General features: G+C 38.5%; 1 protein-coding gene across 1 annotated transcript in view; it reads left to right on the top strand.

Annotated features, from left to right (window-relative positions):
* The window catches only part of LOC130203691 (zinc finger protein 385C-like), a 39229-nt gene that overhangs the window by 17697 nt on the left and 7842 nt on the right, over positions 1 to 13690 (top strand). The window contains exons 2-3 of the mRNA XM_056430055.1: positions 10607 to 10767; positions 11743 to 11853. Coding sequence (XP_056286030.1) covers positions 10607 to 10767; positions 11743 to 11853 — 272 coding nt within the window. The remainder of the gene's footprint in view (positions 1 to 10606; positions 10768 to 11742; positions 11854 to 13690) is intronic.

Below are 13690 nucleotides of genomic sequence, written 5' to 3'. Positions count from 1 at the left end.
GTGTGTGTGTGTGTGTGTGTGTGTGTGTGTGTGTGTGTGTGTGTGTGTGTGTGTGTGTCGGCTCTGTGCAGACGTCTGGTGTGACTGCCCGGCAGTGTTGCCAGGTCCGCGTTTTTCCCGCGGAATTGGGCTACTTTTGAAGTGTTGCCGCGGGTTGAATTTTTTGTCCGCTGGTTCGGGTAGACCTATTTTGCATGCAAATTACATGAATATCTTTAAATAAAAATCCATATTTTAAATGAAATAATTTATTTATACCCAAATCCTACCAAACTGACTCCAGATCAGCACGTACACATGGACATGGACTTTAAAAGCAGTGTATATGGTTTGGCACGGGCATATTTTGAGTTCTGATATTGGGCTGGGTTTTATTGGCCATTGGGCTGGTTTTGGGCTGGTTTTGATTGGCCATTGGGCTGGTTTTGGGCTGGTTTTGATTGGCCATTGGGCTGGTTTTGTCACACAGACCTGGCAACCCTGCTGTCCTCACTTGTCTAGTGGCAGCGTCCGTGTGAGGTCCGGTTTGGTAGATTATTTGAACTGTGGGAAAAACTAGGGCATTTTCAGAGTGAATTTTGAAAACTGGGACATTTTAGTGTTATACATATATTTGTCAGGTTTTGAGACATCCAGCTTTAAACTGGGTTGAATTGGGACCTACGCTAAGTTGCTTAGCCTACTAGGTATTTAGCTAGTTAGCCTCACATGCTAACAAACGCAGCTCATGTGACAGCAGACAAAAACAATTCCCTAAACCTTTTTAAATGCCAAATGACACATTACTACAACCCCATTCATGTGCTGATGCGAGCCTGTATTCTCTATTGTATCCCTCATAAACATATTTTGGGTTGCACCAGTGAGCAGAGATGCTGCGTTTCTCAGCTCCGAAGCCAAAGCCGCGAATTCACGATCCTTAAGTCTCACTCCACGAGGCAAACAGCCAGTAAGGAGCATCCCGACAGAAAGCTGCTAATTACTAAGTTCATGGAGCGGATAAAGCTGCAACAGACTTTAAATATCAATAAGTATGTGCGGCGCATCTGCTGACTGCCGTTCAGCAGGTCTGATTAGACTCGGGCTTATCTCAATTCAAGCAGATGGTGGCAGTTTGTTTTACGTGTGCTTGATGAAGACTCGCAGAGCGTTATGGAAGGGCAGAGGGTCGGTAGAGGAAGCAAAACAATCTGAGCTGCACTGATAATACATCACGCTTATTTCCCAGCAGATCGACGCGATCACCGAATGTTTGTTTATCCTTTATGTGCACGGAGATCAAGAAAGTGCATCACGTTCATTCAATTCTAATTTGGTGTTTACATGTCTTTCCAAACGCAAAGTCTTCTCGACATAAAGAAGATACATAAATGGATGATGATAGAGAGAGTAACTCAAAGCACGCATTACTAGAACATCCCGAGAATCTTACTTTCCTAATGTACCAGACAGGGCAGTTATTGAATAGGCTATAATTTGATGCCAGTATTAACATTAGACTAAATATGCACTGTGGAAAATCCGTTGAAATAATGTAAATAAAAAGTCTCACCAAGCTGACAGCCTCCTCTAAAGTTCTTGCTTATTATCGGATCTGCTGTTTTGTGCCAGCAATCTGGATGGAAAGACTGTGGACGCATGATGAATATTGATTCCTGTTGTTTTTAGTTTAATTCTCCTTTGTGAACATTAAGTGCTGCTTTTGTCTTTTTGTACAGTGATCACAATGCACTGTGATTTTTTTTCACAGGGGACACAAGTCCAGATTTCACCTTGAACAAATTCCAGAGAAATGTGTGGACCCCTGGGTTGATAATGGACCCACAGTGCTCCGCTAGAAAGTAGGCCAGATGACCGCGGGGAGCCTGATCTGGGCTGGGTGGTACCCCCGCAGGTAGAACTTCTCTTGAAGCTGCTGGCTCTGCCAGCTGTGGCTATGTGAGTTTAAATAGACAGTGACAGCCAGTGAGATAATTTGCCTGTTGGTGGTCAGTCGTGGCCTAAATGTACTTTGTCACAATAAAGATGATTTATTTAAAGACCACACAGTGCAAGGCAGGGGCAGCGTTTTAAGCCATCATGGAAATTAGGCTTTCACTTCCACCGTATTGTTTCCAGTGGAGGGAGCTAAGCGGAGCTGTCAATGGCAGCTTTAATGGATGCTAATTCATCCTCCAGAGCTCATCATAAATGCCGAGCTCTCTCCCTGTCGTGTAAGCAATGAATGGCATCATCATTACTGCAAAAGCGCAGTGCGCTAACCACTTCTGTTTTATGACTCAGAAAAGCTATGTGCTTCATGCTATTATGAAGTGGAAAACATACCATTCAATTTTCATCGTTAGACAATGTGTTATGCAAGCTTTAACAGCAAAACCCTGTCAGAACAAAAGGTGCAACTCTTTTTTCATTTTAATTCCACGTTCCTCCATGTTTAATCCACTCTATTTGATTAAACCGTTTGTTATGACTTAGTGCTATTCTGCAATGGAAAGTCCATTAATGTGTTTTTGATGCTGATTATTATTATCCTAAATCTAGTATCAACAGTAAAACACAATAATCCAAGTGCCCAAATGTCAAATAAATGTCATATATAATATACTCTAAGTTTTTATGGAGTATTAACAAGTTGTAAAATGTAGAAGCTCTTTAGTCAGTGGCAAATGTCAAACAATTTAATACAGATTGTTAAAATTACACTAGGCTAAGATTCAGAATGATGATCCCTGAAACGATGCCTTGATGTCAGCATCCAATATTAAACATTACCAGCTTTGTGATTTCCAAAAGGGAGGAAATACAAACCCCCCAAAAAACACAGATTATATTTTACCAAATATGAATTTAGTATCAACTCAACACATAACTTAATCATGAGCTGGGAAACCTTAGAAAAAGAAAGAAATTCCACTTTAGTATATCTGTGGCTTTTTGTTTGCAATTAAAATAGTTTTATTCAAATAACTATCTTTTCACAGATTTTACGGCCGACTGTAACTTGTATATTTTTGCTTAGAAGATAAAGTTAAGAATTACGTAACAAGGCAGCTTGTAGCAGTAACACAATACAGCATAGAGGCAATACCACAATACAATATAATACTATTCTAAACGGGAAGATTCCTGAGGGAATAAAGAAAGTCCCAAAAGGTCACAGACCTGCAGGGTCAAGACTCTGAATCCAAGCTCTAATATATGTACATCGCCTACGATAATGTGCACAATTATATCCATTTCCCTTCCAGTTATCGTTCCGCATTTGCTCTAGATTAGGCTTGCTCCTCAATGTCTCTGGTCTCTGCCACTCTGACTAAATGTACTCCCGTGAGTAAATCACTCATGGGAGCTGCATAATTCATGAAACATATTGTATTTGTGATATAATACAAAAACCTGTTTGATGCTTTCCCACATTAAATTCAGTGAAGTGAAGAAACCGCCCTTATTCAGCTGTTAATGTCACAAAGCACCAAACAAAGGAAGCTCATCGGGGGATGTTGGTCGGCGTCAGAAGTGGGAGTGTGCCTCCAAACCGCCATGTTGGTTTAGACTGAAGACTGGCTGAGACCGATGATCCCGGGAAATGCATTTACCATGAAAGGAACCAAAGCAACGTTTTCTCTGATGCTTTCGCTCTGATCTGCCGCTATGAAAGCGTCTCATCCCACCCCTTTTTTCCATCCTTCATGAAAATATGCCATTTCCTTCCCTCTGTGATGTTGAGTCACCCGGAGACTAATCCTGGAAATAATAGACATTAAGCTTTTCCCCCAGTTTTTTTTTCAAGGTGCTATAATTTCTCCAGCTCATAATCTTTTATCCCTTCTCAATACGGGAAGGTTGGCTTCTGTGACCTACACTCGCAGCTTCCAAGAAGAAGCCATCTTCCTGCATTGACAAAGAAAGTGATTTCAGATTAGCGAGCAGGAACTGGATCCTTTTTTAACATGTGGAATTCGTTTTATTGTCTAATAAAAGAAAAGGAAAATCAAAAGCTACACGACCAAAACTCTATTGATTGCTAAATCCCTGCCAGGAGCAAAAGTGTAATGGATTAAAGTGTGCATTCGTCTGCTCTTGCCCGCGGTCGTTGGCATGTCTCGGTAACTGTAGCCTACCTACAGTTTAGTTTAGAGTAACATTCGCAGCTTTTTACTGCTCTTGGCTGGACTTTGGGATGTTTACGCTCCAGAAACATCAGCAAACATAACCTGAGATAGTGTATTAATCAATGTAGATATATGGTTATATAAATATATGTCTTCATATAGTAGCCATCAAGTGCATATGTATTTATTTATGTATTTATTTTATTTTACTTTCCATTTTTCTTTTTCATCTTGAAATAGTGTTGTTTTCTAGCTATTTAAATAGCTACAGTGGATGAAATCTGCAGTTATATAACTTGACTCCTGATTTTGAATTTTGTTTTGAAACAAACTCATTCAGGTCAAACTAAATGAATTATAAAATGAACCCTTTAAATAATAAATTACTGCAAAGATTTTTCTTTAAACAAAAAAGATCCGAAAAAGCTAAATGAAGGTCAACAGGAACCAGACAGACAACACTGAACACACAGAATAGAGAACGAGACGCAGACAGTAGTTCACTTCAGTTTATTTCTATCTATATATTTTTACCTTCGCATTGAAAATGCGGAAGGTTATGTTTTGATCACCGTGTATTTATTTATTTATTTGTATGCGTGTTACTCGCATAACTCAAAAAGTTTTAAACCGAATCGCATGAAATTCGGTGGGATGATTGGTTATTATCCGGGGACCATTTGATTAGATTTTGGGATCAATCGGGTCAAAGGTCAAGGTCATGGAAAGGTCAAAATCTTCTTTTTACCATAGCACGGTCAATTTGTATCCAATTGGCATGCAACTAATGCCAAAATGTTCATAATTCAATGCCCAATCTTGTGATATGCGAAGGTATGCGCTCTGCCGAGTGCCCATTCTCGTTTAAATATATTATAATTCAATAGTCTAATAAATCAACTAAATGAGATGATTCTGTTTTCTTTTTTAAATGCATGGCCGTTTAGCTGGGCTTCTTCCACACTTGTATGTGAAGTTATTTTCCATCTTAATTAATAAGCTATCCCTCTACTGAGCCTTACTATTTTAGGTTACATGTATTGAGTTCATGAATTTGAGTTCATGAAGTTCTGAGTTCTGGTTATTTATAAAAAACTAATCAAGGCCTTGCTGGTTAACACATTCCCAGCACAATTGGATGAAACTAATACAGCCACAGCTTTAGTCCATCAAATCTTTTGTAAACCTTTCTGGATGCCAAAGAGGGGCCATCGCATCGGCCCCGCATTCCTTTTGTCGCATGATGTTGTACAAATTCTCACAGATGCTGCCAGTTTCTAGTTGTTTCAGCTCAAAACGCAGTTAATTAAACGTTTCGCCCCGCTGTGTTTTGTGAATATGTGCGAAGCAAATTAATGAGATCAATTTCAGATTTGTGTAGGAGAGGGAATCAATGTCCCCAAAAGTCACACTGACAGGCAGATTAAGCACAGCGGCCTAGCGGAGGGAAAAAACAACATAATCTGCCCGTGGTCGTCTCTCTCTGTCTCTCTTTTACTTTCGCTCATTTCTCACTGCTCTGTCATTCGCTCCCGATTACGTGTTACGCAATTCAATTCACTTTATTTGCATCAGTGGTCCATGAACGGTCCTGGTGGAGCATTTAAATGAAATTGGAATTCATCGAAAAACAAAATCAAATCAGTCAATTCATGTTTGTATTGTGTGTAAATGTGTCTCTCACATTACACACGCAGGATCAAATAATAATATGCATACCGTGGACTCTTACATAACATAACTTGAGTTGTTTGTACTTATACCTTAAACAAGTAAAAATATATACTTAAAACAAAGTTAAACTTTGCACTAGTTGCTTTGTTGCAACAGTTGCAACTCTGTAGTGTCTGTTTGCACTTTCCACACTTGACACTACACACTACACACTAGACACACACACTAGTTCAAAAATCACAGTAACATTGGGAAAAAAAAACTATTCAACAAAAAATACAACCTCTATAAAAACACAAAAAGACACACACACACACCTGAAACACACACAAAAAACACTGAACACCACACAGCTACACAACAAAGCTACAAAACATTTTGTTCCAGACAGAGAATCTTTGACATGGGACATGTATGGACATGGATGGGTGTATTTATATGAATGCTGGAAACAAACATGAAAAAAAGACAAACAGGGGCCACAATAGGCAAAGCGCAAATTGCAAGAACGTGGGGAAACATCGTCGTGTGTGCATGTGAGTCTTAGAGCAGTCATGCCACACTGCATCATGCCAAAACTGGGTCTACAATGTAACACACAATCACATTACATACAATGATGTTATTTGATGGATGTACAGGATGGAGGTACAGTGTTGTTGTTGTTGTTGTTGTTGTGTCATGTAATGTGCATCGGCTGCTCTGGTTGGTGGCCCTGGTTCATCAACCATGACTATTTCCCTCGCCCGCTATTGCCTTCATCGCGCTATTTCTAAATCAATTATTTGGATTTTGATGATATATGATGTAACCACATGCACCAACCACTCTTCTGCAGGCAATGGAAATGCCTTCTGGAACATGGAGAATGACAGGAATGAGGTGAGGTCAATCACACAAGGGATATTTCCAGATTTCCCCGACATTGCTTGTGATGTGATGTTGATGAGATTGCTTGTGAGTGTGAAACCCCTGATCAGGCAGGATCCATAACGGCAGATCACTGTGCTTTTGTTTTTCTGTGTTTGTTTTCTGTGTGTTTGTTTTGATATTTTTAAATGTACTGTGATGTAACTATACTAATGTAATGATTGTAATGATTTTGAATTTTTTATTTCATTTTTTTGGTTTTTTTTTGTTGTGAAAAAAAATGGAACTGAATAAAAGAAAAAAAAAAGACTGCAGTTTTTATATAAAGTATATAAAGTGTGTGTGTGTGTTGCTGCTGATGTATAAGTATATGATGCAAGTGGGCATCATTTTGTCATCAGACAGTGACATGTTGGGGTTGTTAGGTTTTGATAGCAGAGTTTCAATTTGACATAGATGTGAATGGTTTTTTTTGTTGTCTGTGGTGTCTTTGTGTTGTGTAGTTGACACAATGAGCCACATTTAGCAAAACATGTGTAAGCAATAGGCAAAAACTGTAAGAGTAGAATTTGAAGTGATTACAGCTGGAGTGACAGTAAACCACTGAATAAACAAAATGAACATTGCAAAAACAAGTAATTTAATGTGTATTTGAAAAAAATTATGATGTAACAACTTGGCGATTAGGATTTACCAATGGCCGTAGCTTTATGTTTTCCAGTGACTTGTTTGTTACTCTAAAGTACGGTAAAAGATTATTGATTCCAAATGTCTTCACATGTTCAGACATTTGTTTTGGACTGTCATACCTGCCTGCAACGTTCCTCTTTTAATAGCCATAATTTGTCAGTCCTTTCTCTTTTATTCTCACGGTGGTGATTCTCTATAGAGACAGAGATAAAAACCGCCAATTTGTATTCATGGCTTTAAATCAGATAGAAATTCACTCTTCTTGTGTGTGTGTGTGTGTGTGTGTGTGTGTGTGTGTGTGTGTGTGTGTGTGTGTGTGTGTGTGTGTGTGTGTGTGTGTGTGTGTGTGTGTGTGTGTGTGTGTGTGTGTGTGTGTGTGTGTGTGTGTGTGTGTGTGTGTGTGTGTGTGTGTGTGTGTGTGTGTTTGCTTGCTATCTGGGGTTCCAGACAGACGGTTTCAGTTTGTTAAATGTTGTGTCTCTCTAGTTTGAGAGTGTGAGGCAGCGCTGGTCAGGGGTTAATCCCTCATCGGCATGCTGGAGTCATTTAGTGGGTCAGTCTGTTGACCATCTGAGGGAGTTGAGTTAATGCCTCAACAGCTATTGGGTGGATTGCCTTTACATTTTGGAGAGACATTTATCACCCCCCCCCCCCCGACCCCCACCCAGGATGAATTGTATTAACTCCTGTGAATATTTGGATTCGTCCAATACTTTTCCATCAGCCAAAGCTGTACTGTGTTTAGTCCTAATGAGCAAATGTTAGCACGTAAACTCACTAAATTAAGATGTTAAACATGGATATATCTCAGTTCCATATATAAAGGTGTCTGTTTGCATTCATTTTAATACGATTTAAAACAAATTCTGGCAGGCTTTTGCCATATTGACTGCCATGCGATGACTGAAGATGTTCAGTGGTGTGTTACTACTGCTGCTGCCTTTAGTTATTGCCTAAAATCAACTCACCGACCGACAAAAAACTCAACAACTTTAATCTCTAAAAACCTCTTTTTATATGACTGCTAATATCATGTGCCTGCATTAAGTATTCCCCCTGCAATACAGTTCATAACATCTATTTGAGCATGTTTTCATTCTGCAAATGTTTTCTTTTCTCTTCCTCTTCCTCTGTTGGGTCTCTCTTCTCTGCTCAGGCTTTAAGAACCTTTTTGAATATGGGACCAGATTAGTTAAAGCATGCTAATGCTTAAGGACTTTCAAACGTGCCTCATCCAGAGATACAACCTGAAATATAGAGGTGAAATAAGCAGGACATTGGGGGAAATTACTTTCTTGTTGCTGTGTTTTCAGCACTATGAAATAACACAATTCCACTCGCACTTAAAGACTGACTGTATTCACTCTTTCCAGTATTTCGATCAAAAAGAACCTATACATCTCATTACAATCTGTTTGTTGGTACTCTTGCCGCAACTGTCTCTTCACATATCTCCTCGCAGATCCTAAATCCAAAGTTACTGATTCATCGCTCTTCGTCATCCAGTCCTCATCTGGTCTGTGAATACTTTGGGCTTCAACAGTCAATTTCATCCAGTTGTTCGATGCAGAAGTCTCCTCATACCAGCCGATGCTGCCTTCAGCTGTCTCTTCAAACTCCTCTTGGCATTTTCCGTCCCACTTAGGCCAAACCTCCTCTCCATCCTCAGTAACCACAGATTTGAAATCCAGACCAAGTTAAGCTCTGTCTGTCAGATGGAAGGAAAACACTTGATATTGTACTATATAAGAAAACACATTTTGTTATTTTTTATACCTCAAGATCAAAACTGTGTTTCCTAAAATATGTATGAGGAATTCTGCAGTGAATTGCAAAGAATTACTTTATTTTTTTACAGGTTTTGATGTCAAATTCAAGAAGCATAGCATCCTATCTTGTTCTGAATAAGCCTGCACTTCTGGAGTCATTGCTTTATCTTATTTGCTTTTATCGTTTGTTTTTATTGTAATTTTTAATGCATAGCTTTTAGGATTTTTTAAATTATGTGTTGTAAAGCATCTTTGAGTATTATGAAAAGCGCTATAGAAATGTTATGTATTATTATTATTATTATTTTATACCTGATTCTCTACCAAAATTCATTGCTAAATATCTCATCAATATCTAAAGGAACTGCCCTTACACCTGACCTCACCTGCTGTATATTTATTCCTAATCGATATTAAATTAAAAGAAACACAACATTTAAACAGAAACTGACTCCAGATCCACTGCTTACTTTTATTGATCTTAACTGATATTTACACATGACCTTTTACCTTCACAACCTCATGACTTTTAGCATACAATCATTACAATAATCACCATGCTTATGTACGATTTTGCATTTCAATGTGAGCCCACTAATGTTTACTTTGGGTCTAGACAAAGGTCAGTTCTCTGCTGCTCTTTTAAGCATGAGCAGTCTGAATGCATTCAGGCCAACTAAAATTAGGCGTGATGAGATGAGAGGTCATGTGAAAGGACATTTCAAAGCATGTGATGATGCAATTGCTGTGGGATCCATTCAACACAAAACTCACTATAATGTGTATTCACATCCTTGCAATTATTTTCTCTTAGAGTTGACTGACCAAAATATGAGAGAACAAATCTGAGGAAGAACACAACCACGCACTTAGTGCTGTGTTTAAAGGCCAGAGACATTCGTCAAGATAAACTATGGAGTTGTAAATCAGGAAAAGGCCACACAATATTGGTTATTATTCATTATTTAACTCATTACTGAAATCATTAAAGCTTCACTGAGTGAATCATTCACTGTGCGAATGGGTCTTGTTCTCATATGCCGTGTGCTGAACTCTTTATCCTTGTGAGTATATGAGGATGTGCAGCTTTGGTGGCCTCAAATGAAAAAGGGTGACATGTGTGTCTCTCTACATATGTGTTTGAGATCTTAACAGAAGGAACTCACTTGTCACAATGATAATAATAATAATAATAATAACTTTATTTATAGCTAAAAAAAACAATTTTTAACAAAGTGCACAGAGAGAAAAAAAAAAAAAGCAAAAAAAAAACAAAAAAAAACAAAAATTAAAATAAAAAAAAAAAAAAAAAAAAAAAAAAAAAAAATTTAATAAATAAAAAAAAAAAAAAAAAAAAAAACTAAATTGGGGGGGGAAACCAAGTTAAAAAAAAAAAAGAGATCTTAAAAAAGCTGTTTAAAAAAAAGTTTTTTAAGAAGTGATTTAAAAGAAGTTACTGATTCTGCAATGATGTGATCTTCTTTGCTGTAGGTGCCCTCTCCCAGAGTCAGGTCCACCCACTCCTGGGCTCCCTGCCTCTGCCTCTGCCATGTCGACCCTTCCAGCTACCGACTCATCCCCATCTGGAGCACTTCCTGCCGCTCAGGATCAACAGCTCCACGCCGCTCAGCCTCTTCCCCAATTTTAGCACAGTAAGATACCACATCACTTTTCTAGTAAGCACGCATGAGGCTGAAGATTGGGTTTGAAGAGATTTCAGCCCCAAACAGAAAAGTAAAAAAGGAAAGATAAAAGTATTTTACATTTCAAAAATGGCTAATAAATTAGCAAAAATGGCTATTTACATACATAAATGGATTATATATATATATATAAAATATATAAACGAGAGATACAAAAACAAAGAAGTGTACTTAGTAGTCATGCTATATAGAAAAATATAAATAGACTTAAATATATAACTTGACTCGGCTCAGTTGTAATATGTGATCGAGACATCCCCAATATAATACGTCTCTCTCTCACACACACACACACACACACACACACACACACACACACACACATACACACACAGGTATTTGGTCTGGCTTCAAATAATGAAGTGGCAGACTTTCATAATCTACATATAGATTTAACCTTTCATGAGACAATTCAGAAAAATGTGCTCCGTGTATCGGGCATGTGGGAGGGTGGGAACATATTGCTATCTGACACCTGATGCTAAGAATCTGAGTCAACTAACACAGGTGCACCGTAGGGATTATAAATATTAACACAGGAAGTAGTCCAAAAGGGTTATTTAAATAGTGTAAATCCAGGACCTTAATTTCCTGATCTTTTATTCTGAAAAATATACATGCTTGTATTCTTTCGTCGCACATGTTCGGTTTATGTTGACAAGATGTTCAAGCAAACTCATCTCTCATCACCCTTAATTATCGAACTAAATCACAGCAATCTGCACTGACAAGTTGTTCATCACTGATCTGGAAAACGGTCAGAGTAATGTTGATAATTAGGGATCACATGCAACAGAGAGCCAGACTTGAATGGGTACTTTTTTGTTCACTTGGTCACCTGTTCGCACTGCTCTCTGAATTCAAAAGGTATCCCCAACTTGAAGCAGGACCGCCATGTTCAAGCACGTGCGTTTGTGTTCTTAGATGGACCCAGTGCAGAAGGCAGTGATCAACCACACCTTTGGCGTGGCTCCAGTGCCCAGGAAGAAACCCATCATTTCCTGCAACATCTGTCACCTGCGCTTCAACTCCACCGTGAGTCGGTGAATCTTTTCCTCTGATATCACAGAGGAAAACGTTTCTTCTTTTGAGCTCCTTTTGAGCTTTCAGCTGATAAACTAAAACTAAACAAAAAGCTCAAAAGAGGGTCTGGATTTATTTTGTATTCACTGCAGGAAGGCGGAACAATCATCAACCTCTGATTATAAATCTATAATCTATTATAAATGTAAGTGTTAAATCAACATGATCTCATTTTACTTTATGTGAGACTCTTTTAATTCCACATATTTATATATGTTTAATGTTTTTTGCATCTTAACGGTCTTACGGCAGGCTATTGTCCTTATCAGTCCAACCAGTATATTTCTAAAGCTTCCATTTTCTTAATCGACCAGTGGGTTCTGAAAAGGAAACGTCAGCTCGTTCTGTTGCCTTTCTCCTCCTTACCACGCCTCCCTATTCATATTAGTTTGTCTCCCACTCCTATGGACTTCGTTTATATATATTTGCATTTATATTGTTAGGAGGGACCTGGTTGAATGACAATGACTCCTCTTTTGTGAAAACTTGAAGAAAGCAGGACACTGCCGCGAGCACATTATACTACCCTTACTTCCTCATCTGTCTCTTTCTCGCTCTACTTTTGGACAAACAGTGATGCTAAGGAGTCTGTTTTCTAGCTAACAGGCTCTCTCCTCCCCTCTGTGTCACCTGCAGCTGAGCTGAGAGTGCTGGTTTACCCAGGAGTTGGATGCCAGGTTACAGGCAGGTACCAGGTCCCAGCAGGGGGCTGCACTGAGCGGGTGGAATTTGCACTTGACAAAGAAAATTGACTAAAGGAATATATCAGAATATTTCAAGTCTATTAATATTGTATACTCACTGCCTGTGTAGTGCATACATAACGTTTCCTTTTCACAGTTATTCAAAGGTTGTATTTCTATGTTGAGCAGCTTCAGGTTGCTATTCCAAGTTCAATGCAAGTATGAATCCACAGTTACAAACTATGATTACAAAGTTCCACCAAAGCTGGAATTATTTCTACTAGTCTCAAGTTTAGTGGTTATTGAAAACCATGTTTTCACTGCTATGAGGAAGATATATGACCATTATCACTAAAGTCATAAGGATTATTTTTCTGGGAGCCATGAATGCCTAGACCAAAATCCATGACAATTGTTTTTGTGTCACATGTTTTCAGTCCCTAAAAATGTCTTGAGTTGGACTTAGCTCCACCCTCTCCTCTTTCTCTTCTGGGGGCTTCAAACCGGCAGTGGCAAACCAGTGGTAACGTCACAGTGACCAGTCCACTTCCTGTATAGTCTATGGTTTGGACCAAAGTGGTGCACCAACAGGCCGTCATCCCAGTGTTGTGCCGCTAGTGAGGCTATTAAAAGTCTTGATATTTTAAAGGAAATAATTCAACACGCATCAATAGAGAATGGTGTCGACTAAAGTGTCATTTTAAATAATGTAGATTTAGTGCTGTTGAAAATCCAATATTTCTTCTTCTTATTATTTCTTATTATATTATTTCTTATTATTATTAATTGGTATTAAATTAGATCATACATTTATTTATTTTTAAACAAGGTAAGATACGCAGTATGAACTTGTGCAGCTGTTACAGTAGTCAAAATATATGCTGCAGCTATAAGTACAATGGAAAGCTGCATTTGGTTGTTCAGTATGAAGACAAAGATGGATGGCTGTGAAAATGACGTCTACTTATACTACATAACCCACGGTGTGATACAATAAAGAAATGGACTTGAATAGTTTAAAATGATTCCTTTAAGGCTGTCAAACTCACTGAAAAAAGCATGAACGATTCAAGCCTGAAGGATCACACATGATATTCAAATTGTGC

The sequence above is a fragment of the Pseudoliparis swirei genome, chromosome 13 (assembly GCF_029220125.1).
Source record: "Pseudoliparis swirei isolate HS2019 ecotype Mariana Trench chromosome 13, NWPU_hadal_v1, whole genome shotgun sequence".
NCBI lineage: Eukaryota > Metazoa > Chordata > Actinopteri > Perciformes > Liparidae > Pseudoliparis > Pseudoliparis swirei.
This window is presented reverse-complemented; position numbering and strand designations above follow the sequence as displayed.